The sequence below is a fragment of the Neodiprion virginianus genome, chromosome 1 (genome assembly GCF_021901495.1).
Source record: "Neodiprion virginianus isolate iyNeoVirg1 chromosome 1, iyNeoVirg1.1, whole genome shotgun sequence".
Taxonomy (NCBI): Eukaryota; Metazoa; Arthropoda; class Insecta; order Hymenoptera; family Diprionidae; genus Neodiprion; species Neodiprion virginianus.
In genome coordinates, this window is record NC_060877.1 from 5,782,464 (window position 1) to 5,804,803 (window position 22,340).

The window sequence follows — 22,340 nt, forward strand, 5'->3', positions numbered from 1 at the left end:
CACGTTACATACCTACGACGAGTTCGAGCAACGAAAGCTGGAAACTAGATGTAATCGAGGAATGGTAACCGTCATTTGAACACTACCTTCGATCGGTGTTGGAATACAAAAACACTTTTTATTTAATGCGAAGAGAACAAGTTACATAGGATTCCTGTCTTGTGAATTCATTTTACAAAATCACGCCAGGTGGTGTAAGATTGATCTTACATCGTGAATTAATGATAATTACACCGCGCAGAAGCGTTCGATCAGTCCTGTTGCTTGGCGTCCAAGAATTCTTGTAGGCAGCATTCGGTTGGCCGAGTATCGAGCCATTTCTTTATGTTGGGAATCGCGTTGATCTTGTTCGCATGCTCTGTCAGAGCAGCGTGATTCTTCAGAGTGTCGAATCCAATGACAAAGTCGAGGTATGGCTTCAGCGAAACGAACCACAGGTCGGCCCAAGTCAGCTGAGTGAAATTCGGGAACATTGAAATCAGCTCAAATGTACAGGCAAAGTTGCGATCCGAATTTTGTCATACCTTTCCACCGACGAAGTAGCCGCCATTTGCTTTCACCCGATCTTCAAACCTGTTCAAATAGAATGGAAGTTTTTCCTGCACAAGCTGTTCCTTCCTTTTGGATTTCGCGATCTTGTTCGCCTCCCATAAGTACTGACTGAATACTAAAAAAGCAGAATTTTTCCAATCAAATATCAAAATGAATTTTACCGAGTTCCCGTTACCAAGATTCCATGCGTGAAGTTGACGTTGATCGTTGTCTTACCATTTCTGTAATCGTTGATCGTGTCTACCATGGAGTCGATTTCCAAATCTTCCAGTTTGTTACTACCGGTCAAGTTGAACTCTTTGGCCAAGTATCTGCCGATCGCCAAGCTCTGGTTGTAAACCTTCCCGTCGATTTCCAATAACGGCAACACTCCGTAGGGTGTCTCTTATTCGTGCGGATACAAGAAAGTAAAGGAATGAATAAATTAGAGGGAACGGGATACGAAGCTCGGTGGAAAACCGGCAAGCGTGTCCCATGAATTTTCAAGAAAACAATCTTACCGTGTTGGAACTTCGGCCAAGTCGTAATATCGTGTCTCACATCTTCAAAATCCTGATCTGCATAGCTGAATAGATATCGCGCAAGTTCAGCTATTCCCGTCGTGTTGAAATAGATCAGTTTGTACTGAGGCATTTTTGTATTCTTATCAGATGTAAGATTAAAGTACCGTAGGTAACGAAATTTTCGTATCACCAAAAGCACGAGCCCTGCACGCACCCCAACCTCGACTCTGTTGACTCGGAACAAACTGAACTTGAGTCCTATCCTCAAAGCTGACGATGAGTCGTAACGAACCAGTCGCGAAGACTACGCACCCGGCTGGCAGCCAATGGGGAGCCTCTTTAGATCCTTGATGAGACGTTTGAGGAAAGTCGGGAGGTTATTATGCTGCTAACAACACGGCCCATCGTAAAACTGTGTGTCCTTTGTGTGACTCGGCTGTGTGACTGCCGTTGCAAGTTGGGCCCAAGCACTAATTGACTAATTTTGAAGCATAGGCATGACTTTAACCGTCGCCGATAAAGCCTGAGGCTGCGTCGGTTTGACGTCGCTTTGTTTCACTGGGCGTTGAGTTGACATTCCGTTCAACACTTTGGAGACTTGAGAATTCTTCGCAATTTTAAATCTAGAAAAACGATGGTCTCTGGCTGAGAAGAATAGCAATCTTGGAAAATAATAGAAACCGATTGCAATTGAATCGGAGACAATTGGGCCAATTAGTTTGGAATTAGGGACGCTCTTTGAAAAATCTAATGCCATACTGTGAAATACGATTGGAATTAACCCAGAGAGAATAGGATGTAGAGATACGGTGAGAATAAACAATTTTAGATTCGATTATTGCCTATATCAAACCGAATAATTTTCTTCGTAGAATGAATATTCGTGCACAAGACACGATGTAATTTGATAAAATTAGCTTATTCACGGAAGTAATTCGGACCGGGAACGGCAATTCACGAAGAAATGAAGAAACCGAAATTTGGGTAAAAAATGTATTTCTCGAATCGTGATCCCAGTGATGTGCAATTCGAGAAATAACTCACGACTGGTGTTCGTAACTGGTTTAACGTTCGGTACGCTGATTCGAGCGATGTATTTCAGTGACGTAATGTAGGCGGCGATCCACGAGTCAATAAGAGTGTGTGAATAAAATTCATGCACATATGGGATCATGCACAGTATTTGCGACGGCATCAATTTCCAGAGCGTCCAGATCGCTTTTGCCGAGAAGGTTGAACTGCTTTGCGAGGTAACGACAAATCGGTAAAGTTTGGTAGTAGACTTTTCCGTCTATCTCAAGAGTTGGTACTTGGCCGAAAGGTGTTTCTGAAATATCGAATCAATCCTGATTAATACGGTGTGAAGAAGTTGTGCGGCGTTATCTGTATTCAATCGACACGTCGCACGACTCGGCGATATCTACAACTCTGGGAAAAATCAAATAACGACAAGATTTGGGCTAACATTAACGCCGGGTCATTCGAAATTCTACAATAAAATAATTACTGACTTGGCTTAGCTTCGGGCCAATTCGAATGTTCGATACGAATATCCTCGAACTCGACGCCGCCGTAATTCAGAAGAAATCTAATCGGGCCCCCCAAGCCCACGATGTTAAAGTATGTTACTCTATATGCGGGCATTTTGAGTGCAACGGAACACTGAAAACAAATTTCAAATGTTTTCAAATATTGTTCCCGCTTTTAATGCTCGGTTCGCGTCCATTGTCGGTTGGTAACACGGAGGGTTACCGACCACTGAGCTGTCAAGGACAATTATATCACATTGACTATGTGCACGTGCTTCTCGTATATATTCTTGATAAACTGACTATTTCTAGCAGGAGAAATCATTGTTGATGCAGAAATAAGTGCAGTTCTGCTTTCGAATCCAGGTGAAGCGGCACAAACCGTCAACGAAAATCGCTGTGCTGGAAGCGATGAAAGTTCAACAACAAAAATACTGTAGAAGAAACGTAGTATTTGGAGTCAGTCAATAACAGTCAACACTCGTCAGAAGACTAACTCGCTTGATATCGATTGAACAGATAGATGTCTGGCACATAAGATTTCGCTTACAATAAATAGAATATTCAAGCAATTACTCTGTTTACCGTTCCTTCAAATTTCGATTGGTGAGGTCTACGGAAACCGACGGTGAAGACTGTTCGTCGTTCAACACCATTATGCTTACTTGAGTGAGGACCGAGGTGGGGCAAAACTTGACCACGTGATGGTGATACGCGTGAAATTTAGTATGGTGGAGGGCAATGAAATTGTATTTTTGGCAATCAATTGTTAATCACAGTTACACGTAATTGCGACATCTGTTTGTCACAAGCATTGTGGCCTTACTTATGTGACTAAATATGATACAATTTTCAACGATAAGTTTTGTTCATTGTAATCGATAATTTTATTTTACCGTCAATAATTCCCTTCAAGACTTTCATTCATAATTTAACATCTCATTCAGCTCTTAGTTGCTGTATCAGTTTGTTTGTTTAATTCGAAATCTTGGAACTTTTACCATGTTTGTTCTTTTCCGCTATACGGCGTAAAATTAGTCGTACAGATGTTGAATTCTTATCACACATGTATGAGTGAGTTAGTTGATTCAGATTTGCCATGGGTTCCTTGGTGATTAATGCGATACTTTCGAGGTCAACTAATAAGGAGTTTTTGGTCTCTTCGCCACCCAGGCAGCGATTTTAGGCAACGCAAGAACTTTGTCTACCAGTCGTCTCAAGTTTGGGTAATCCTTTGCGACGTCAAAGCCCATGAAACTGTTTATGTTATGATAAGCTGCAGCGAAGAACAAATCCGCGTAGCTGAGCTGTAAAAAGTACAGAGAAAAACCTTACAAGAGGATGAAAACTGTATTAGTGAACAATTTGCGTGACAATACGGATTCTTAGGACATTACCTCTCCTCCGTGAAAATAGCCAGCGTTATCCTTTAAAATTTCGTCGAACTTTTTCAAATAAAAGGGAAGAGACGCGTTCACCAGAGTCTCTCTTTTCTTAGCCTTCTCATCCGGATTCGCTTCCCAGTAGTAAAGTGCTGCGACTGTAAAATTGTACAAAAACGCACGAAATGACAGGTGCCAACGAAGCTAGACGCTCAAAGTTTGGATTGGAGTGTTACCCACGTTTTCTGAGGTCGTAAACCGAATTTGCGATAGCATCGATTTCCAGGGCGTCTAAATCGGTTTGGCCACCGATGTTAAACTGCCGTGCAAGGTAACGACATATCGGTAGAGTTTGGTAATAAACCTTTCCATCTATCTCGAGAATTGGTACCTGGCCAAAAGGCATAGCTGGAAAGAGAATTAAAAATTTACAGATATTCAAAGCCACTTTCTAAGCCGAGATATCATAAATTATTGATCACAATGGTCTTGATCACGGCACTGATAAGTGTATCCTCTGATAATCGAGTGGTTACGGATAAGAAGTTTTTGATTTTATTGGACGATATAAGAATATGAGATTAAAACTGTAATAGATGATACGAGACACTTTCAAGGAAGTTTGGGAACCTCATCGAGGCGGAATAGCTCATCCTGAACCAACCGGTCTGAAGAAAATTTCATGATAAAACAAATCTTCAAATTCTCACATTTTTCGTTCAATCTTAGTGCTGAACAGCAATATATTTTTATTTATTGAACACACACAATTTCGATCCAAAATTTAGCAATTTTTGTTCTATGATACTGATACTTTTCTCAAGTTGTTACTGTCACTTTTAACCAAAGTACTTCAAATTCATGGACACAACGTATCAATACTGAGTAAATAAATTCGGAAAATTGAAACAAATGCCTACTGTTTTTCCGTGACTTCCAAACCTCCTCTAAATGTCAACGAGAAACATTGCTTACTATGCTTGATTGCCGGCCACTCGTTTTGTCTGTCTATACGCACATCTTCGAAATCTGCACCGCCGTAACTTAGGAGAAATCTTATCGGTTCTCCCAGACTTGTCACATTGAAGTAAGTTAGCTTATATTTCGGCATTTCTTCTGTGGGAAGATTTTTAAATAATATCAAATATTGCCTATCGTACAAATAACGAATCTTACATGGAATACCAATTGTTCGTTGCTTGCAATGAGTCAAGTGTGATCAGAATTTTTAAAACTTTCGAATCGACTCAGTACAGTGACACTCAACAATTCAAATTTGCATCGAATTCTTTGCACTAACTAAGAAGATAAGAACCCAAAAGAAACGTATAAAACTTCATATCTCTGTAATCACCGTAATATATAGATAAAATTTATCAAACGACTTTTCTTACACCGTGGAATTGAGATAAGCCTTTCGCGCGAAACCCAAACGGTGAAGACTGTGGGTCGTTCAACTGGGATACCAGCTTTACCAAGATGAAAAGTGGGACACGGCTGCGACCATGTGACGCACCACGTGGTCTTACGTGGGGGGAAAAGGATGTCAAGTAGCGCACACCGCATTGCGTGCACTAATAACAGTGTCGAATAACAATCGTGATTCTATAAATGTCCTGTCTAGTCCTGTCTAGACCGCAAACAAAATGCCAATTTCTTTTTGACGTTGGATCGAGAGTGAAATAGGATTTGAATAAATCAACCCACCTAACATCAAGTTAAACTTTTTAAGAAAAGAAGCAATGTCACAGAAAGTCATGATGTGGTCATTGCACTATGAAAAGATATACTCTGCATAAATGAAACTACTGGTTCGGCTAGCTTATTGTTAGTAGTCACAATATTATAGTTTCGGTGATTATACGGTCATTATTTATATGTATGCATTTCAGACTGCACCGATGCACACATTGCCATTATTTTACAGTTCGTTCCATTCAGGTTAGCACAGCGAAATATTCTTGAGAACAACGTACGTATTTAAAAGACAGTTGTTTACAATGAAACCTCCACCAAATGACACGTACCCTGAAACTTTGATGTTCTCAAGAATACATTATTTCCAAGATATGCCGCTGTGCCGACCTCAATGGGCCACCCTGTGTGATAAATTAAAATACCAGTGACAATGAAGTCTTTTGTAACTTTTATATCGACACTTGTCCTGCCTTGTCTTCGCGGGACTAGCTTGATCATCGTGACCAGTCAATTTTTTGGTATTACTCATGTATTCTTTAGTGCTTCAATGTAGCACGGAGTCGCATTGCAGTAGTTCTCGGATAATGGTGGTAATTACGTGACCGTGTGCGGTTATCTATTCATATCTACGTAGCACTTCGTGTTAAGCATCCACGTAAGATAAACCGATCTTATATAATAAACATTTACCTGGGGTTTAGCCACATACAACGCGCCAGCGACAAGCGTGACGGAAGCTGTTGGTAGGACTCTGATTGACTCTGTGGAAACCTGTATATCAACGGGAGAAGCGTTATGTCGAGTTATAAGTTGACTTACTTCGCAATAGCGGGGCTCGCGGAACCGATCAGATTCCTCCTCAGCTACGGTGGAATCGATTACGAGGATAATCGCGTGCCTCATGAAAATTGGCCAGCGATCAAACCGCGTGAGTATCAGCTGGAATTTGAAGCGACCGATTTTTCGTTCCTTAGCTCGGTGCAAGTAAAACATTAACTCTTAGAATTTTCTCCTTAGAAACGCCCTTCGGACAAGTTCCAATTCTTGAAGTAGACGGGAAAACGTTGTATCAGAGTAACGCGATCGTTCGCTTTCTCGCTTACAAGTTGAAATTATTCGGCAGCAGTGAATCGGAACACTTTGAGGTCGACGCTCATGTTGAAACCATTGGCGATTTAAGGAGTCGTAAGTGCAGCCTTGGACAAACTTTAACGAAAAACGCTGCTTGCATTCATGATTCTTTGGCAAACCTGCTAAACATTTTTACCCTTTAGTACTATTCACGTGGAACTGGGCTGAAACACCGGAAAATAAAATTGCGAAAGAGGCAGAGATTCGAAAGAAGGCGGCGTTTTATTTGGGCAAGCTTGAAGCCTCGGTAAAAGAGAACGGCGGGTATTTTGTCGGTGGGAAGGTAAGTCAAGGTTAATTTTATCGGACAATCAACACGCAACGCACTGATATGTACGGTCTTTTGTAGTTTGTAATAATCAGAAGACGTTTCTTGTTCAATAAGAAACTCATTCAATCTTATAAAACCTGATACTGCAGACATTCTTTCATTGTTACTCAATACGATGATTGATTATTTAATTCAAAGGCACTGCAGGAAATAATCAAACGCATGAATTTTCTCATTGCAGTTGTCGGCTGCGGATATTGTTTTCGCTGGATTCAATTACGTTTTCAGCTATATCCTGGGAAACGAATTCCTCGCAGATTATCCGAACCTGAAAAATCTCGTTGAGAAAGTCAATGCTCTACCGGGTATCAAGTCACACATTGCTAAACGGCCGAAAACGCTTTGTTGAAATTTAATGGCAAACGGATCAGGATCCGCGTTTGTATAAAATGTTTGGATAAAATGGAAACCTGCAAAGCTCGTCCCATCGAAATTATCAGTACAATTATATATTCGGATTGAAAGAACAAATAAATAGAGCTTCGAATTGTTGCCGTGCGCGAAAATTTGAATCACGCACTAGCAGTGTTATATTTATTTATTTTCCTTACATTCACTCCTTGATAATTCTTCCACTCGAAAAACTATTTTTTATTTTATAATTCAGCAATGCTTGTAAAAATTCAACCACGAGCGCAGATTGCAGACTTGTAGATATACAATTGCAGTTCTCCCGGCCCAAGCTTGTATTTTAGCATATTGTTTGTCAGAGGGTTTAATAAGAAACATTGAACACTTACTCTTATCCCTTTTGAATATATTGACTTCTGTACAAACGACAGATGTCACACAGAATATGCATTATTCATTGCTACCAGTAAGTTGAATGTGTCGTGGATTCCTTAAAATATTGATCTTTTTTTTTTTTCTTGCAAATCAAAGGACAATGCCACTAAACAATTCAAGTTCCCGTCAGTTTCCCTATATTGACCAAAAACATAATAATAGGAATAAAATTGGTCAAACGTTAGTTACTTCTTCGAATTCGAACAAGTCTGACGCGCGAAACTCGGACGGTAAAGCTGTGACCGTGTGCCACGTAACGCAACATGTGGTCTTTGGGTCGGGTGGGTGAATATCAAGCAACGCATACGTAAACAACAGTACCAGAAACAGTCAAGACCGTGCAAACAGTGGAATACTGTTAAGTTTTTTCACATGTGATTCAATCGCACGGTGAACGTGCTGCACGCTGCGTCCTAATTCAAATTTCTAACATTCACTAGTTTTAATCGTATTCTCCTGACTCAGAATTTCCCCAGACGGTTGGCTCATTTCTGAATTCTCTTATTAAAACGGAATTCACTTTCGTGCTAGCTTCAATCCTCTTCTACGATTCGTCGTTTATTTATAATTTGCCTGTTTCGCCGAGGCAACCAATGGAGTCTAACCAGAGGGAGTTCGTTTGAGGTCAAACTAATCGTAAGCTTCGCTGGCTACTCTATACAGTGAAAGTCTCGAGGGCAGTTCAGTGCTCGACAAGTTGCGAGAGAGTCTAGAATTTTTCAAATATTTCCGTGCCAGAGCTCATCTTCAGAGGTTTATTACTGTGCATTTGTGAATAATGCCTTCTTACAAGTTGACTTACTTCAATTTTACGGGCCTGGGAGAGCCTGTCAGGTTCATGCTGAGCTACGCCGGTATCGATTTCGAAGATGAACGGGTCAGCGACGAAGAGTGGCCGCAATACAAGCCACGTGAGTAAAATGCGACCGATTCTTCTACGATCCACGGGGTTCAAATATAGTTTATTCGTCGTGGTTTAAACCGTTTCTATAGTTATGCCAATGGAACAAGTACCGGTGCTAGAGATCGACGGGAAAAAATATAATCAGTCGTTAGCGATCTGTCGATTTATCGCTAAGAAATCTGACGTCTATGGCCGCGACGATATCGAAGCACTGCAGATCGACAGTGCTGTCAACAGCATCAATGATCTGCGACATGGTAAATGCAATTCGGATGTGTTTCACAGGGTGAATTGTTACGGGAGAAACTAATCGCGACGTGAAATTTTTCTTCAGAGATGGCCAACTATTTTTGGAACACTCGACCCGAGTGGACGCCGATCTTGAAAGAGAGAGCGTTTGAACGACTGGGATTTTACCTTGACAAGTTCGAAGCGATATTGAACGTCAACGGCGGTTATTTCGTGGGCAAAAAGGCAGGTTTCTGCTTGCACAAATGAAATTATTTTCGGCACGTACTGTCACGATTCTCTTCTAACCGCATTCGGTTTCTTTTGCTGCAGCTGACGTGGGCGGACATCTTTTTCGCTTCGTTACATGATTACATGTCCTCCATGGCGGAAAAGGATATAACCGCGGGTCATCCCAAATTGAAAAATGTCTTCAACGAGGTATGCAATCTACCGAACATCAAGTCTTATTTGGCCAATCGTCCGAAAACAAAATTCTAATCAATCAGCTCATCGTCAAGTTTAATTACTACCTTTTTTTACCAATAGACTGTACGAATGTAATAAAAATTGTGAAATCCTACAGCTCATAATTTTTTAACAAAGCAAGCAAAGTCACGCAAAGCTTACGACGAATCATTATTTATTAGGCAATGACAATGTCTTACGTAAATTTTATCTCTGTACCTTCCTTGCCTTTCCATCGCGGAACCAGCTCAGTCATCGTGACTGGTCACTTCAAGATATTACCTGTAGAAGTCACAGTTTTTGCACTGTTGCAGTCGGTGTTGATGTTGTCTTCAGCGAGTGTTACAAATATCGCAGACACGAGGTGACGAATGGATGACTATTTGTAGTTACATATTCGTATCCACGTAACATTTCATGGTCAGTCGTGTGTTCCATTATAATAAGTGATATCTGTAGGCACAGACGATATCGTATCATTATCATCGGATAGATCGACCGGTGTATTTAAGATCTAGCTCAGTTTTAACCGCATATAGCGCTCAAGTGTCGAGTGAGACGGAAGTTTTTTGCGGAGGTGTGATTAACCCAGTCAAAACCTGTAGAGCAACGCGAGAAACATCATGTCGAATTATAAGTTGACGTATTTCGAATTCGCGGGGCTGGCGGAACCTCTCAGGTTCCTTCTTAGTTACGGTGGAATCGATTACAAGGATAATCGTTTGTCTCAAAAGGATTGGCCAGTGTTCAAACCACGTGAGTGTCAAATGAGATTTTGATTGCTCAACGAAACTAATCATTTTTTTTTTTTTTTTTTATTTCAAATGGAGCGAAGCAAACTTTAACATTGAAAATTATTTCCTCATTGTCAGAGACACCTTTGGAACAAGTTCCGATTCTTGAAGTAGACGGGAAGACGTTGTATCAGAGTAACGCGATCGTTCGCTTTCTCGCTAACAAGTTGAAATTATTCGGCAGTAGTGAATTGGAACACTTTGAGGTCGACGCTCATGTCGAAACCATTGGCGATTTAAGGAGTCGTAAGTGCAGCCATGGACAAATTTCAACGAATAACGCTGCTTAGATTCATGATTTTTTTAAAATCTGTCGTACATTCTTATTCTCTAGTACTGTTCAATTGGACCTGGGCTGAAACTCCGGAAAATAAAATCGCCAAAGAGGCGGAGATTCGCAAAAAGGCGGCTTTTTATTTGGACAGGCTTGAAGCCTCGGTGAAAAGAAACGGCGGATATTTCGTTGGTGGGAAGGTAAGTTCAAGGTTGATATTATCAAACGGTCGACACGCAACAGACTGATGTACAGTCTCATTTAATTTGTGGGAACGGGTAGACATTTTTTGTCAATTAGAAACTCTCATCTATTATAATAACAATTTTTGTAATTTCAATTAACTTCGACATTCTTTGTTGCGAGTATTTTTTAAACACGACTTATTGCGACTCAAGCTGTAATCGACTATCATGTAATTCGAAGCCACAGCGGAAGATAATCGCATCTGCAACGTTTTCCATTACAGTTATCGGCTGCGGATATTGTTTTCGCTGGATTCAATTACGTTTTCAGCTATATCCTGGGAAACGAATTCCTCGCAGATTATCCGAACCTGAAAAATCTCGTTGAGAAAGTCAATGCTCTACCGGGTATCAAGTCACACATTGCTAAACGGCCGAAAACGCTATGTTGAAATTTAATGGCATGCGGATCAGGATATCTGCGTTTGTATAAAATGTTGACAAAGCAGGTGAAACCTGCAAAGCTCGTTCCATCGAAATTGCCAGTATAATTATGTATTCGCATAGTAAAAACAAATAAATTGGGCTACGATCTGTTGCCGTATGCGAAAATGTGAATTACTCAATAGTGTTATATTTATTTATTCTTTTTACACCGAGCCTTCGATAATAATTCTTATACTTGAAAAAGTCGTTGTTAATTCATAATACATCACTGTATGTGGAAATTCAACCACGAGCACAAATTATACACTTCTAGGTCTACACAACTGCGGTTCTCCCAGCCTTGTCAAGTTTGAAATACGTATGTTTGTATTTTAGCATTTTTTTTTTTTTTCTTTGTAATCGGAAGTTGGAAATGATGTGCATCATATTTCCGTAACAATGTATTCAGCAAAATGTCATCCGAGCGATGTATAATTCGAAAAATAACTCAGGCACGTCTCTGGTTCGAGATAATATGTATTTCAGTGGTGTAAGGTAGGCGGTGATCTACGACTCAATAAAAGTGGGTGAATAAATTTCATTGAATATAAAAGCCGTGAAGGAAGCGACTTGTTAGGTTATCGGTCAGTAACACACGAAAAGGAGGTTTGCTGGAGCGGAAGAAAGGTTAAAGAAATTGATATATTTAACACAGAAGACAATCTATTGTCTGAAATACATGGGGTATATTTTTTATGAAATGATAAGTGTACGATTTTGTCATTACGTTCTTATTATACTTTTCAACACACTATCTCAAGGTATAATCATACTGAAATCTTTCAACTTAGTAACAAAGTCTGGGTTTTCTTTCCATATCAATAATCGGTCTTCGGGCTTTTCGCCAACCACGCAGCGATTTTAGGTAAGGCGTGAACTTTATCAATCAATTGTTTCAAGTTTGGATAGTCCTCGAAGACGTCATTCTTCATGAAACCTTTTATGTTATGCTGAACCGCGGCAAAGAACAAATCCGCGTAGCTAAGCTGTGAGAGGAAAGAGAAGATGGCATTGAAGCAGCGAAAGCGTGTATCGTGCAACCAAGGCTTGAGTTCAGAGAGGAACTATTCTTCGAAGCTTACCTCGCCGCCGTGAAAATAGCCGCCGTTTTTCTTTACTGTATCGTCCAACCTCTTCAGGTAAAAGGGAAGCGTCGTGGTGACCAGGGTCTCCTTTTTCTTTGCCTTTTCGGCCGAATCCTGCTCGAAGAAGTACAACGATACCACTGGAAAATAACACAGGACCTAACGATAAAAATCGGATCATCGGTACGGAAACCAGAATTCGGAAATGTCTAATTTGTCGTGCGATAGCCAGTCGATTAACATATTGAATTACTTTTTCTGAGATCATGCACAGTATTTGCGACGGCATCAATTTCCAGAGCGTCCAGATCGCTTTTGCCGAGAAGGTTGAACTGCTTTGCGAGGTAACGACAAATCGGTAAAGTTTGGTAGTAGACCTTTCCGTCTATCTCAAGAGTTGGTACTTGGCCGAAAGGTGTTTCTGAAATATCGAATCAATCCCGATTAGTACGGTTTGAAGAGGTTGTGCGGCGTTATCTGTATCCAATCGACACGTCGCACGACTCGGCGATATCTACAACTCTGGGAAAAATCGAATAACGAAAAGATTCGGGCTAACATTAATGCGGGGTCATTCGAAATTCTACAATAAAATAATTACTGACTTGGCTTAGCTTCGGGCCAATTCGAATATTGGATACGAATATCCTCGAACTCGACGCCGCCGTAACTCAGAAGAAATCTAATCGGGCCCCCCAAGCCCACGATGTTAAAGTATGTCAGTTTATATGTAGGCATCTTAACTGCGACAGAACACTGGAACAAAAAAATATTCAATTTTTTTCAAATCATGTTCGGTTCGCGTCCATCGTCGGTTGATAACACTGAGGGTTACCGACCACTGAGCTGTCAAGGACAATCATATCACATTGACTATGTGCACGCGCTTATCGTATATATTCATGAAATACTGACTATCTCTAGCAGAATAATGGAGAAGAAACGTAGTATTTGGAGTCAGTCAATAACAGTCAACACTCGTCAGAAGACTAACTCGCTTGATATCGATTGAACAGATAGATGTCTGGCACATAAGATTTCGCTTACAATAAATAGAATATTCAAGCAATTACTCTGTTTACCGTTCTTTCAAATTTCAATTGGTGAGGTCTACGGAAACCGACGGTGAAGACTGTTCGTCGTTCAACACCATTATGCTTACTTGAGTGAGGACCGAGGTGGGGCAAATCTTGACCACGTGATGGTGATACGCGTGAAATTTAGTATGGTGGAGGGCAATGAAATTGTATTTTTGGCAATCAATCGTTAATCACAGTTACACGTAATTGCGACATCTGTTTGTCACAAGCATTGTGGTCTCACTTATGTGAAATTTTATGAAATATTTTTAAGATGGTTTGGGAAGCTCATTGAGGGGCGGGCATTGTGAGAGGTGAGCCTGTGATTATACATGCAAGAGCTAACCCTGCACAAACTGCTGTGAACGAAATTTCATGACAAAACAAATCGACAAAATCTCACGTTATTCTGTAAAAGTATTTCGTAAGTTCAAGTTTTTCATTATTGGATAGTAAAAATAGATATATTGACACAGAAATTTTGATCGTGTGTAAAAATTCCAAATACTCAATAATACTGTCAATCATTCTCTTCTTTGCATCAACCACTCCGTTCTTTTTGAATTATCATTCAGATATGCTTGTGTAAGGTCGACTAAAAACACTAATCACAGATTCGTAGACCTACGGATTCAATGGGGAATGAGCGTTGAAGAACATTCTGTAATGAAACGATTGCTCAAGGAAGAACTGCAACGTTGATAGTCAGGTAATAGGAGTAAATATCAGACTAGTTAGGTATACATGTTGTTCGTTCGTAACCGGTGCTAATCTCCAACAGAATCGTGGTTCGAAAGTGGGAATAATTAAAGGCAATTAGAAACGAGGCTTGGTGTATAGACTACCATGGTGGGTCAACGAAGACGGAAAAGAAAAAAAATTTATGATCTTTGCTGAAAATGTTTTGATCCAAGCTACAGTCTGTCCATATTTTCTCGCTGATAATGAAGCTACGTAACTTGTAACCGGCACTCAGAATCAGAGATACCAGGAAGTTGAGATTTGTAACGAAAACAGCGCGAATAATTCGGATCAAGTGAGTCGTTATTAGACACCATGACGAACTGCACGTTGAGTTACTTCGCAATTGCCGATCTCGCCGAGCCGATCAGATACGTCTTGAACTACGGCGGCATGGACTTCGAGGATAACCGCATAAATCAGGAGGCTTGGCCGGCGCTCAAACCACGTAAGTGGGAAATTGGCTTTTCGTAGAACATGACAAATCTTCGCACGGACTTTTCCCTATTTGAAAGCAATTCTGTAAGAAGAACTACGTCCATGTTTCACCTTATCGTGTACCTGCTCAGTAATGCCCTTCGGAACAATTTCCGGTCTTTGAAATCGACCGAAAAATGTTATATCAGTCCAACGCTATCGCTCGCTTCCTTGCCAAGAAATTCAGTCTACTAAGTAGTAATGACATTTTGAGGCGTTCGACGTAGACGCCACTTTCGAAATCATCGTCGACTTAGACAAAATAAGTCTATTCCGATTCTATTCGAGCTTGGAATTAAAATCCACCATTTATTTCCATACGTGCGAAATGTACAGTTTGAATGAATTCACATTCCGATCTTAACAATTTCAAGACCCTTATTTGATAAACCGTGGAACCCAGTACGCCAGGAAGGAATTGATGTCGGCACAGTCATCGCGAAGAAAATACTTAATACCGGACACTGGCTTCATCTTTACAGCCAAAGGTAAACAGAGAGTCAACAAAGCCTTGAAGCCAGCTGATTAAATACGTGCGAATGCGATAAAATTTTCCTATCGCAGATTTCAGCAGTTTAGTATTGTTACGTTCTTGGATAATAATAAAACATAAAATGACGTATAAATTTTTGCCGTGTGCAAAAATTTCAATCACTTAATAATATTATGATCATTTGTCATCGTTTCATCAACTCTTCGTTTCTTTTTTGCTCCGAAAAAATGATCACTCATAAATGCTTGTGTAAATTCGACCGTACTATTCGCACCGTCTGATGTAAGTTTATACGAGTAGTCGTCGGACTACATAGGTATGCATGTTGGCTGTCGGTAACCGGCGCTGATCACCGACACAAACGTGGCTCAAAAGTGGGGATAAATGGACGGTAGAACGAGGCGAGGTGTATCACCTACCACGGCTGGTCGACAAGGATGGAAGAGTGGAAAAAATTGTGATCTACGCCACGCTCCGTCCGTCCTTTCTCGATGCTTCTAGGCGCATTACGCGTAGCCGGCATTCAGAATCAAAGCTGACGACGAGTTGGGAACGTCAACGGAACAGTGGTAATAACTCTGCTCGTTAATCTCTTATCTTGGGTTCGGTGCATCGTTATTAGACACCATGTCGGGCTACAAGTTGACTTATTTTGGAATCGCCGGTCTCGCCGAGCCGATTAGATACCTTTTGAGCTACGGCGGCATCGACTTCGAGGATAACCGCATAACTCAGGAAGCTTGGCCGGCGCTCAAACCACGTAAGTAGGAAATTGACTTTTCGTCCAATACGACAAATCTCCGAACGGGCTTTTCCGTTATCTGAAAGCAGTTCACGTGCAAATATAACGTCCATGTTTCAAACTGTCGTATACCTGTTCAGAAATGCCCTTGGAACAAGTTCCGGTCCTCGAAGTCGACGGAAAGTTTTTATATCAGTCCAATGCTATCGCCCGCTTTCTTGCCAAGAAATTCAACCTGTTGGGCAGCAATGATCTCGAGGCGTTCGACGTGGATGCCACTCTCGAAACCATCGGCGACTTGAGACAACGTAAGTATATCCTGATTATACTCGAACTTGGAATGAATATTCGATATTTGTTTCTATCGTGCGTTACGAATTGTTCAAACCAATTCGCTTTACGTTCTGTTAGTGCTTGCCAAGTGGTACTGGTATTCCGAACCGGCGCAGAAGGCGGCCACCGAGGCAGAGACGAAAAAGAAGGCCGCTTTTTATCTCGGCAAACTCGACGCGTGGGTGAAGAAAAACGACGGATATTTCGTTGCCGGCAAGGTAGGTTCCACGCTTCCTCGGTTTCAGGCACTGACAGTCCACCTTAAAGAGTTCCTGGGTGCTCAACTTGCAATCAGTGTTTCTCAACCTGAAAATAATTAAAAAGATATCGAAAAGTACTCTGGATTACTTCACGGTAACGAGGGTTTTAGAAGTAGTATTGGGATTCTTAACACGCGACAAAAATGATCTGTTGTATATACATGCGCGAAGGTAATTTTATTTGAAGTGTTTTTTTTGAGTCAGAATTACAGGGATAATGTGAGACTTACTTATCGCTATGTTGTAATTACATTCACGAATGGTCTTAGAAATTTTCATGTGCCAAAATTGCTGCGAATTTGACTGAAAAAATTATGTCATCGTTGTGCGTGTAAATTGTGTATTATTTTTTTTATTTTTGAGGTAATAAGTATTTCTGTAAATCAAACAGTGGATTGCTGTAAAAGCCTGCATCTTATTGGGAATGGACACGTTAATTCACTAAATTATTTCCCTCTCGGTTAACATTGAACAACGCTGGTTGCTCTTTTTGAATTTTTTGCACCCTCTTAGTCACAAAACTGTTTTGACCTTTATCGTTGCAGCTTTCAGCAGCAGACATCGTCTTCGCCGGATTCCATATCATCTTCGCCTTTCTGCTGGGTAAAGACTACCTTGCAGATTATCCGAACCTGAAGGGCGTCATTGAAAAAGTTGAGGCTCTTCCTGCCATCAAAGCTTATATTGCTAAGCGTCCGGTGACGGAATACTGAACGGGATTTGAAAGCTCGTATTGATTACCTCTTCTAAATCTAGAATAAATCAGCTTACGCGTCATCGACACAGCCGGTAACAACTACTTGATCGAACCATTGAACGAATCGGAGTATTATCACATGATAGTTTCTAGGTTTTTTTCATCTAAATATTATGTTATTTCGAACCATCAAAAAATGTGAACTAGAATTAGGCGCTTTTTATTTTGCAAACGATTTACATTCTTTCGTCCTATAACACGCATTTTGCACGATCAATTTTATTAGCAATGTTTAATAAAGAAAGCAAGAAAGATATGCCGAATTCGAGTCTGCGACTCGCGGATTTTGTTTTATTTCCCGTCCTTCACGAGATTTGCTTTATTTGCACGAAAATTTGATTTTATAATATTGGATATTCATATCAGACTGACCAACGAGTTTTTGATCAATGTTCATCTACCTTCCAACATACAATTGCATCACCCCTCTGTGAGAACTAAAAATCTGTACACCCACACTGAGAAGAATTTCTTTACTTTTTCTAGTTACTAGAAAATAGTAAAATGCGTATCTTGACAATGACGTGTTGAATATTGTTGAAATTGCATAAGTACATGGTACAAGCAACTATTTAATGTGATTAAGTTATCAATACTAGATTTTCTATTTGCTCCAATATTAAATCTATTTGTTTACCTTTCTACGTTTGTTCAGCTAAATAAGGCCTCATCGTTACTTTCTTATCACAGCCGCGTTGAATAGTGGAAATACTTGCAAGAAAATAAACTACGTGCGACTATATCCGAAAAGAATAGTTTTAACACTGCACGCTATATTTTCTAGTCACAACTAAGAAACTAATTTTCATTTTATACCCAGAATTAAATTTCCCAGTTAAGGTAAAAAAGGATAATACTTATAGTTAAGGACAGTACAGTAACCGTAGCTAAAAATTTTTCTCAATGCTCAAACTTTCCTCGTTTGGAAAATTCCGTTACTAATGGAGATGCGATACCATGATGTTAAATGCTGTCAAGAATTTGTAAGAACTTGACAAGTTCGGTAAAGTAAAAGGATTTCAATTTATTACACAGAAAATTCACCGTGCTTGATTTTTATAAAAAATTATGCCCGCGTAGTAGTTTTTTCATAACCATGAAATTCTGTTTCGGCAGTTATATAATAAGCTAGAAGTAATCGCGTGTAAAGCGTGAATAACGCCCGATGACGAGAATCTCGTTTCTGCTGTAATCGTTGAACCCACCGCGTATTCGATTATCGGTCTTTGACCCTTCGCTGGGGTTAGACGTACCAAGTAAATGCTTCATCGCTCCATCGTGTCTAATCCTGTCAGAATATAATAAATTGTGTTTACGCTTTAACATTATTATACATTTTAATGAGATTCAGAGGAATTTTTTCCACAAAGATTGGAACTTGATTGGACAAGTTTTTTTTTTTTTTTTCAACTGCGTATTTCGTTCTGCTGCACGATGCCCAAACTGGTCGTTAATGGATCTGGAGAGGCCAAAGAAAGTATTGAAAAGTTCAAAAATTTTCGCATCTGTGAAATCCGTAACCTTTACTAGATTTCACAATTCTTAATTGATATGTCGAGAAGGAATCGATTTTGACGCAGTCACCACGTATAAAATACGGAAAACCAGACACTGGCTTCATCTTTACGATCGAAGGTAAATAGAGAGTTAAGAAAGTCTTGAAGACAGTTGATTAAATACGTGCGAATACGATAAAAAAAAAATTTATCGTAGATTTTTGCAAAATATTGCTGCAAAAATGGATCAGCTTTGTTGCATGTGAAATCCACGAGAACATTCGTTACAGGCAAGGATTTTGGTATAAACATAGTGTATATAATATTTGTCTGATAAAACTCTACTGTCTGTAAGGTATACGGATACCTAATTCGATTACATTACTTCCAACCTTCGTCTTGAATAACTGGACATGAATCTTTTCCATGTAACAAAAAATCAGTGATTTCCACCTAGGAAAAAAGCCTGTTTGATCGTAAGAAGCGAAGAAAAGAGAAAGAGAGAAAGATTTGATAGTTTAATTTTAATCGCCAAACACATGCATTTTCTTCCTTTAAATAATTTCGCGATGAGACAATTCATCAAAATTCCTCATTTCTACGTAACAGAAACTTATGTTTTAATCTTTATGGAAGCTTGCGAGAATTGAGTGATTTTGGGAAACAATTGTCGATCGTTTATTTTTGACATCCAACTTAATAGGAACTAATAATAACGTAACCGAGGTCGTAATATTTCGCCCAGTTGTTGAAATTACAATTCAATCATTCCCCGGCAACATGGGATCCGCATATATTGCAATACTCGCTGTTATCGGTTATGCAACGATGTAATATGTGAAAAAAGAAAACAGGAGTATTATCGCAAATCGTATGTTTTTGGCGACATTAATAAGAGCCATCGCGATCTATCCACGCGTACTTGAATTAATCGCGATATTTTTCATCATCGGCTCATTTTTTTTTTTTTTTAACAGCTAACCACTGTGGCGGGTGTAGATAAGACAAAACTAAATGCATGCAGGCGGAACGAGTCCGATAAGGCCTGAACGACACTGTTATATAACGGAGATCTCCCCAAGTCTGATCGCATTTCGTGTGAGCATCGAGCGAGGCCAGAGCGTCTTCAAGAACCAGAGTCTTACCATTCGTCCAAATCCACCATGTCGAACTACAAACTGACTTACTTCAACCTTGCCGGACTTGGAGAGCCGATCAGGTTCCTCCTGAGCTACGGTGGCGTGAAATTCGAGGACAAGCGCATCACCCACGACATTTGGCCGCAATTCAAGTCCCGTGAGTAGAAACTATTTCCGATTTCCTCTTCCCTTTTGTCTTGTTCGCCGATATATCGAGAGTCGTCACTCTCTTCGCAGAGACCCCTCTGGAACAGCTCCCGATCCTCGAAGTCGACGGAAAGACGCTCTACCAATCCAACCCGATCGCTCGATTCCTTGCCAAGAAGTTCAACCTCTTCGGCAGCAGCGACTTCGAGGCCTTCGAGGTTGACGCCACCCTGGAAACCATCAGCGACCTGAGACAGGGTGAGTGCGAGCGACCGAGTCGTCTAATTTAAAACCGTTCCCCGTTTCCTCCTATTCTAACATTCCGATATGCTCGTTTATTAGTGCTCGCAAAATATGGATTCGCCGATGCAGCACAGAAATCCGCCACCGAGGCTGAAACCTTCCAGAAGGTCGCCTTCTACCTGGGCAAGTTCGAGGCCACCGTTAAGAAGAACGGAGGATACTTTGTTGGTGGCAAGGTGCGTCAGTCAGTTTTCTAATCACGGCCGGTTTTTTTATTATTTATTTTTTTTTTTTTTTATTAGCGCCACTTTATCTTGTTGTGACCTTGAATCTTCTCTCGTACGTCAAACCGATTTTTCGTCACTCTGCGTTTCCGTACAGCTTCTCCCCGCGTCTTGAATCTTCTCGTTGTTCATTTCACAACTTTGTCATTCCAGTTGACGGCCGCTGATATTGTCTTCGCTGGATTCAGCAACTTCCTCTCGTACTTGGCGGGCAAAGACATTCTGGTGGGTTACCCTAGCCTGAAAAGTCTCGTAGACAAAGTTGTTTCCCAGCCTAGTATCAAGGCCTACATCGCCAAGCGTCCAAAGACGGACTTCTGAAGACGATGTCAAGCGATGCGGGGTCAAAGACTAATAACGGAGTGAACGAGAGAGAAAAAAACACCAATCGAAATCCTGTAAGGTCTCTTCCAACGATTTTACCGAATGCGTTTTACGAATTTTGTACATGTCTGATGTTCAGAAAAATATAAATAACGTTTCTAATATATGTCGAGAAATTATGCGTATCTGATCAATCACCCGGATTACTGAAAATACACTTGAATAAATTTACAACCTAGGTAAATCTTTAACCCGACGCAATTCGTCGGTTAATACTTTAACATCTTTCCCGACAATATCTTATCCCATGTTTCATAATCCCGCGTAACCGACTGTATTTTACTGCTGTTATGGTTATCGCATTGAGAAAACAAACAGTCAGTGGTATCATTAAAGTTCACGTCGTTTAGCCGGCGAGAAATTTTCTCCTTGAGAATTAGTTGCTTTCAAGTTTACGCCTAATCCAACTTTACAACTGCAGTTATTATGTCTTCGCCTAATTGGGATTTCTTAAACATGTAACGCGTTATTCAACAGCGACGTTAAAATTTAAAACGTACTCCCATTAGCGTTTGCCAAACCTTTGTCTGCAACAAAGCCTCGAAACTGTTTCAAGATAAAATTTGTTGATTCTTATTCACGCAGATGCAATGTCTTATCATCGTCGCCTCTCTGCCTTTCCATAATCTGCTTTGATCCTCGGTGCTTTCGTCGCCTCAAATAATCCGTAGTATCAACAGGTAGGGCAGGTAGGTAGGAACATTCGATACGCGCGCCATCTTTGTATCGAAAACGATTTCTGAACCCAAACAACTCGCACACTTCGTAGGAGACGGTCGTCCAGTTACCGAACGCTTACCGAGTGCTCCGAAATGAATCGTTATTATTTCGACGGTACGTAGTTTTGTGATTGGTGAGTGAGTTACCACTTTACGATGACAACTGCAAGAGTTTGGCGACGAAGCAAGTGACGTGAACAGGACAAGGTGTTTATTACGTTCAACCGAAAAACACTGCGATGGATACACGATTTGAGTGATTTTTTGTAAGTAGTTACGAATCGTTTCACTTATTGCCAATTTTTATTCTACATATTTCGTACTTGCTCCTCTTGTCAATTATTTTGTGTCGAATATTTCCATGCGATTTTATTTATCTCGGCGACTCTAATATCGCGGAGACCTTGACCCTCGGAGGAGGTAATGGGCCCCGAATTTATCAGCTCTGACATGCTGACCCGAATCGTCGTAATCGGTGATTGCGTATTTTTGCTGACATCGCAAGATATCTTTCTAGCTTATATCACGATAGAACCGTACCGCAAATTTCTGTGTGAGATTATTCTGTTAAACGTGATTAACACACGTAACTCATTACAGGAAAATCTTGTTGTGGGATGGTGTTAAAATCATCGGTCTGCATTATTTCAGATATTAATTATCTGTGCTGATTGTATAATTTATTCAACAATGTAGTCGGATTTTTCACG

The 22,340-nt window shown here is 40.4% G+C and overlaps 5 protein-coding genes and 1 long non-coding RNA gene across 14 annotated transcripts in view; 4 read left to right on the forward strand and 2 right to left on the reverse strand.

Annotated features, from left to right (window-relative positions):
• Nucleotides 1–96: 96 nt before the first annotated feature.
• Nucleotides 97–13,261, reverse strand: LOC124303088 (uncharacterized). The gene is made up of 16 exons (XM_046759884.1): nucleotides 13,176–13,261; nucleotides 12,942–13,092; nucleotides 12,590–12,757; nucleotides 12,334–12,476; nucleotides 12,075–12,237; nucleotides 5,994–6,065; nucleotides 4,942–5,082; nucleotides 4,207–4,374; nucleotides 3,982–4,124; nucleotides 3,793–3,891; nucleotides 2,567–2,717; nucleotides 2,234–2,382; nucleotides 1,053–1,359; nucleotides 769–936; nucleotides 525–667; nucleotides 97–452 (listed from the first exon to the last, which is right to left on the reverse strand). The coding sequence occupies exons 1-16, from the start codon at nucleotides 13,197–13,199 to the stop codon at nucleotides 252–254; spliced, it is 2,391 nt and encodes a 796-aa protein (XP_046615840.1). The 5' UTR covers nucleotides 13,200–13,261; the 3' UTR covers nucleotides 97–251.
• Nucleotides 3,716–6,444, reverse strand: LOC124308043 (glutathione S-transferase-like). Of its 4 annotated transcripts, none has more exons than XM_046770388.1 (5): nucleotides 6,355–6,444; nucleotides 4,942–5,082; nucleotides 4,207–4,374; nucleotides 3,982–4,124; nucleotides 3,716–3,891 (listed from the first exon to the last, which is right to left on the reverse strand). In XM_046770388.1, exons 2-5 carry the CDS (start codon nucleotides 5,075–5,077, stop codon nucleotides 3,724–3,726), a joined length of 615 nt encoding a protein of 204 aa, XP_046626344.1. In that variant the 5' UTR covers nucleotides 5,078–5,082; nucleotides 6,355–6,444; the 3' UTR covers nucleotides 3,716–3,723. The 4 variants fall into 4 exon arrangements, with proteins under 4 accessions (XP_046626344.1, XP_046626318.1, XP_046626335.1 ...); XM_046770362.1 differs by lacking the exon at nucleotides 6,355–6,444 and adding an exon at nucleotides 5,361–5,484; XM_046770379.1 differs by lacking the exon at nucleotides 6,355–6,444 and adding an exon at nucleotides 5,152–5,321.
• LOC124308063 (glutathione S-transferase-like) lies at nucleotides 6,448–7,648 on the forward strand. Its single transcript, XM_046770402.1, has 4 exons — nucleotides 6,448–6,592; nucleotides 6,682–6,849; nucleotides 6,939–7,078; nucleotides 7,308–7,648. The coding sequence occupies exons 1-4, from the start codon at nucleotides 6,460–6,462 to the stop codon at nucleotides 7,473–7,475; spliced, it is 609 nt and encodes a 202-aa protein (XP_046626358.1). The 5' UTR covers nucleotides 6,448–6,459; the 3' UTR covers nucleotides 7,476–7,648.
• Nucleotides 8,257–11,383, forward strand: LOC124308025 (glutathione S-transferase-like). Of its 4 annotated transcripts, none has more exons than XM_046770351.1 (5): nucleotides 9,666–9,876; nucleotides 10,118–10,268; nucleotides 10,385–10,552; nucleotides 10,641–10,780; nucleotides 11,050–11,383. In XM_046770351.1, the coding sequence occupies exons 2-5, from the start codon at nucleotides 10,136–10,138 to the stop codon at nucleotides 11,215–11,217; spliced, it is 609 nt and encodes a 202-aa protein (XP_046626307.1). In that variant the 5' UTR covers nucleotides 9,666–9,876; nucleotides 10,118–10,135; the 3' UTR covers nucleotides 11,218–11,383. The 4 variants fall into 4 exon arrangements, with proteins under 4 accessions (XP_046626300.1, XP_046626290.1, XP_046626307.1 ...); XM_046770325.1 differs by lacking the exon at nucleotides 9,666–9,876 and adding an exon at nucleotides 9,918–9,932; XM_046770344.1 differs by lacking the exons at nucleotides 9,666–9,876; nucleotides 10,118–10,268; nucleotides 10,385–10,552; nucleotides 10,641–10,780; nucleotides 11,050–11,383 and adding exons at nucleotides 8,257–8,823; nucleotides 8,906–9,073; nucleotides 9,151–9,290; nucleotides 9,378–9,627.
• A 2,365-nt stretch (nucleotides 13,262–15,626) lies between the features above and the next one.
• On the forward strand, nucleotides 15,627–21,027 carry LOC124303105 (uncharacterized). The gene is made up of 8 exons (XM_046759912.1): nucleotides 15,627–15,886; nucleotides 16,009–16,176; nucleotides 16,280–16,419; nucleotides 17,007–17,171; nucleotides 19,764–20,010; nucleotides 20,091–20,258; nucleotides 20,343–20,479; nucleotides 20,681–21,027. The coding sequence occupies exons 1-8, from the start codon at nucleotides 15,754–15,756 to the stop codon at nucleotides 20,846–20,848; spliced, it is 1,326 nt and encodes a 441-aa protein (XP_046615868.1). The 5' UTR covers nucleotides 15,627–15,753; the 3' UTR covers nucleotides 20,849–21,027.
• A 69-nt stretch (nucleotides 21,028–21,096) lies between these two features.
• LOC124308076 (uncharacterized) overlaps nucleotides 21,097–22,340 on the forward strand; it is a 28,257-nt gene continuing 27,013 nt past the window's right edge. For all 3 annotated transcript variants that reach the window (XR_006908907.1, XR_006908908.1, XR_006908914.1), the window contains exon 1: nucleotides 21,097–21,896. This is a non-coding gene — a long non-coding RNA (uncharacterized LOC124308076). The remainder of the gene's footprint in view (nucleotides 21,897–22,340) is intronic.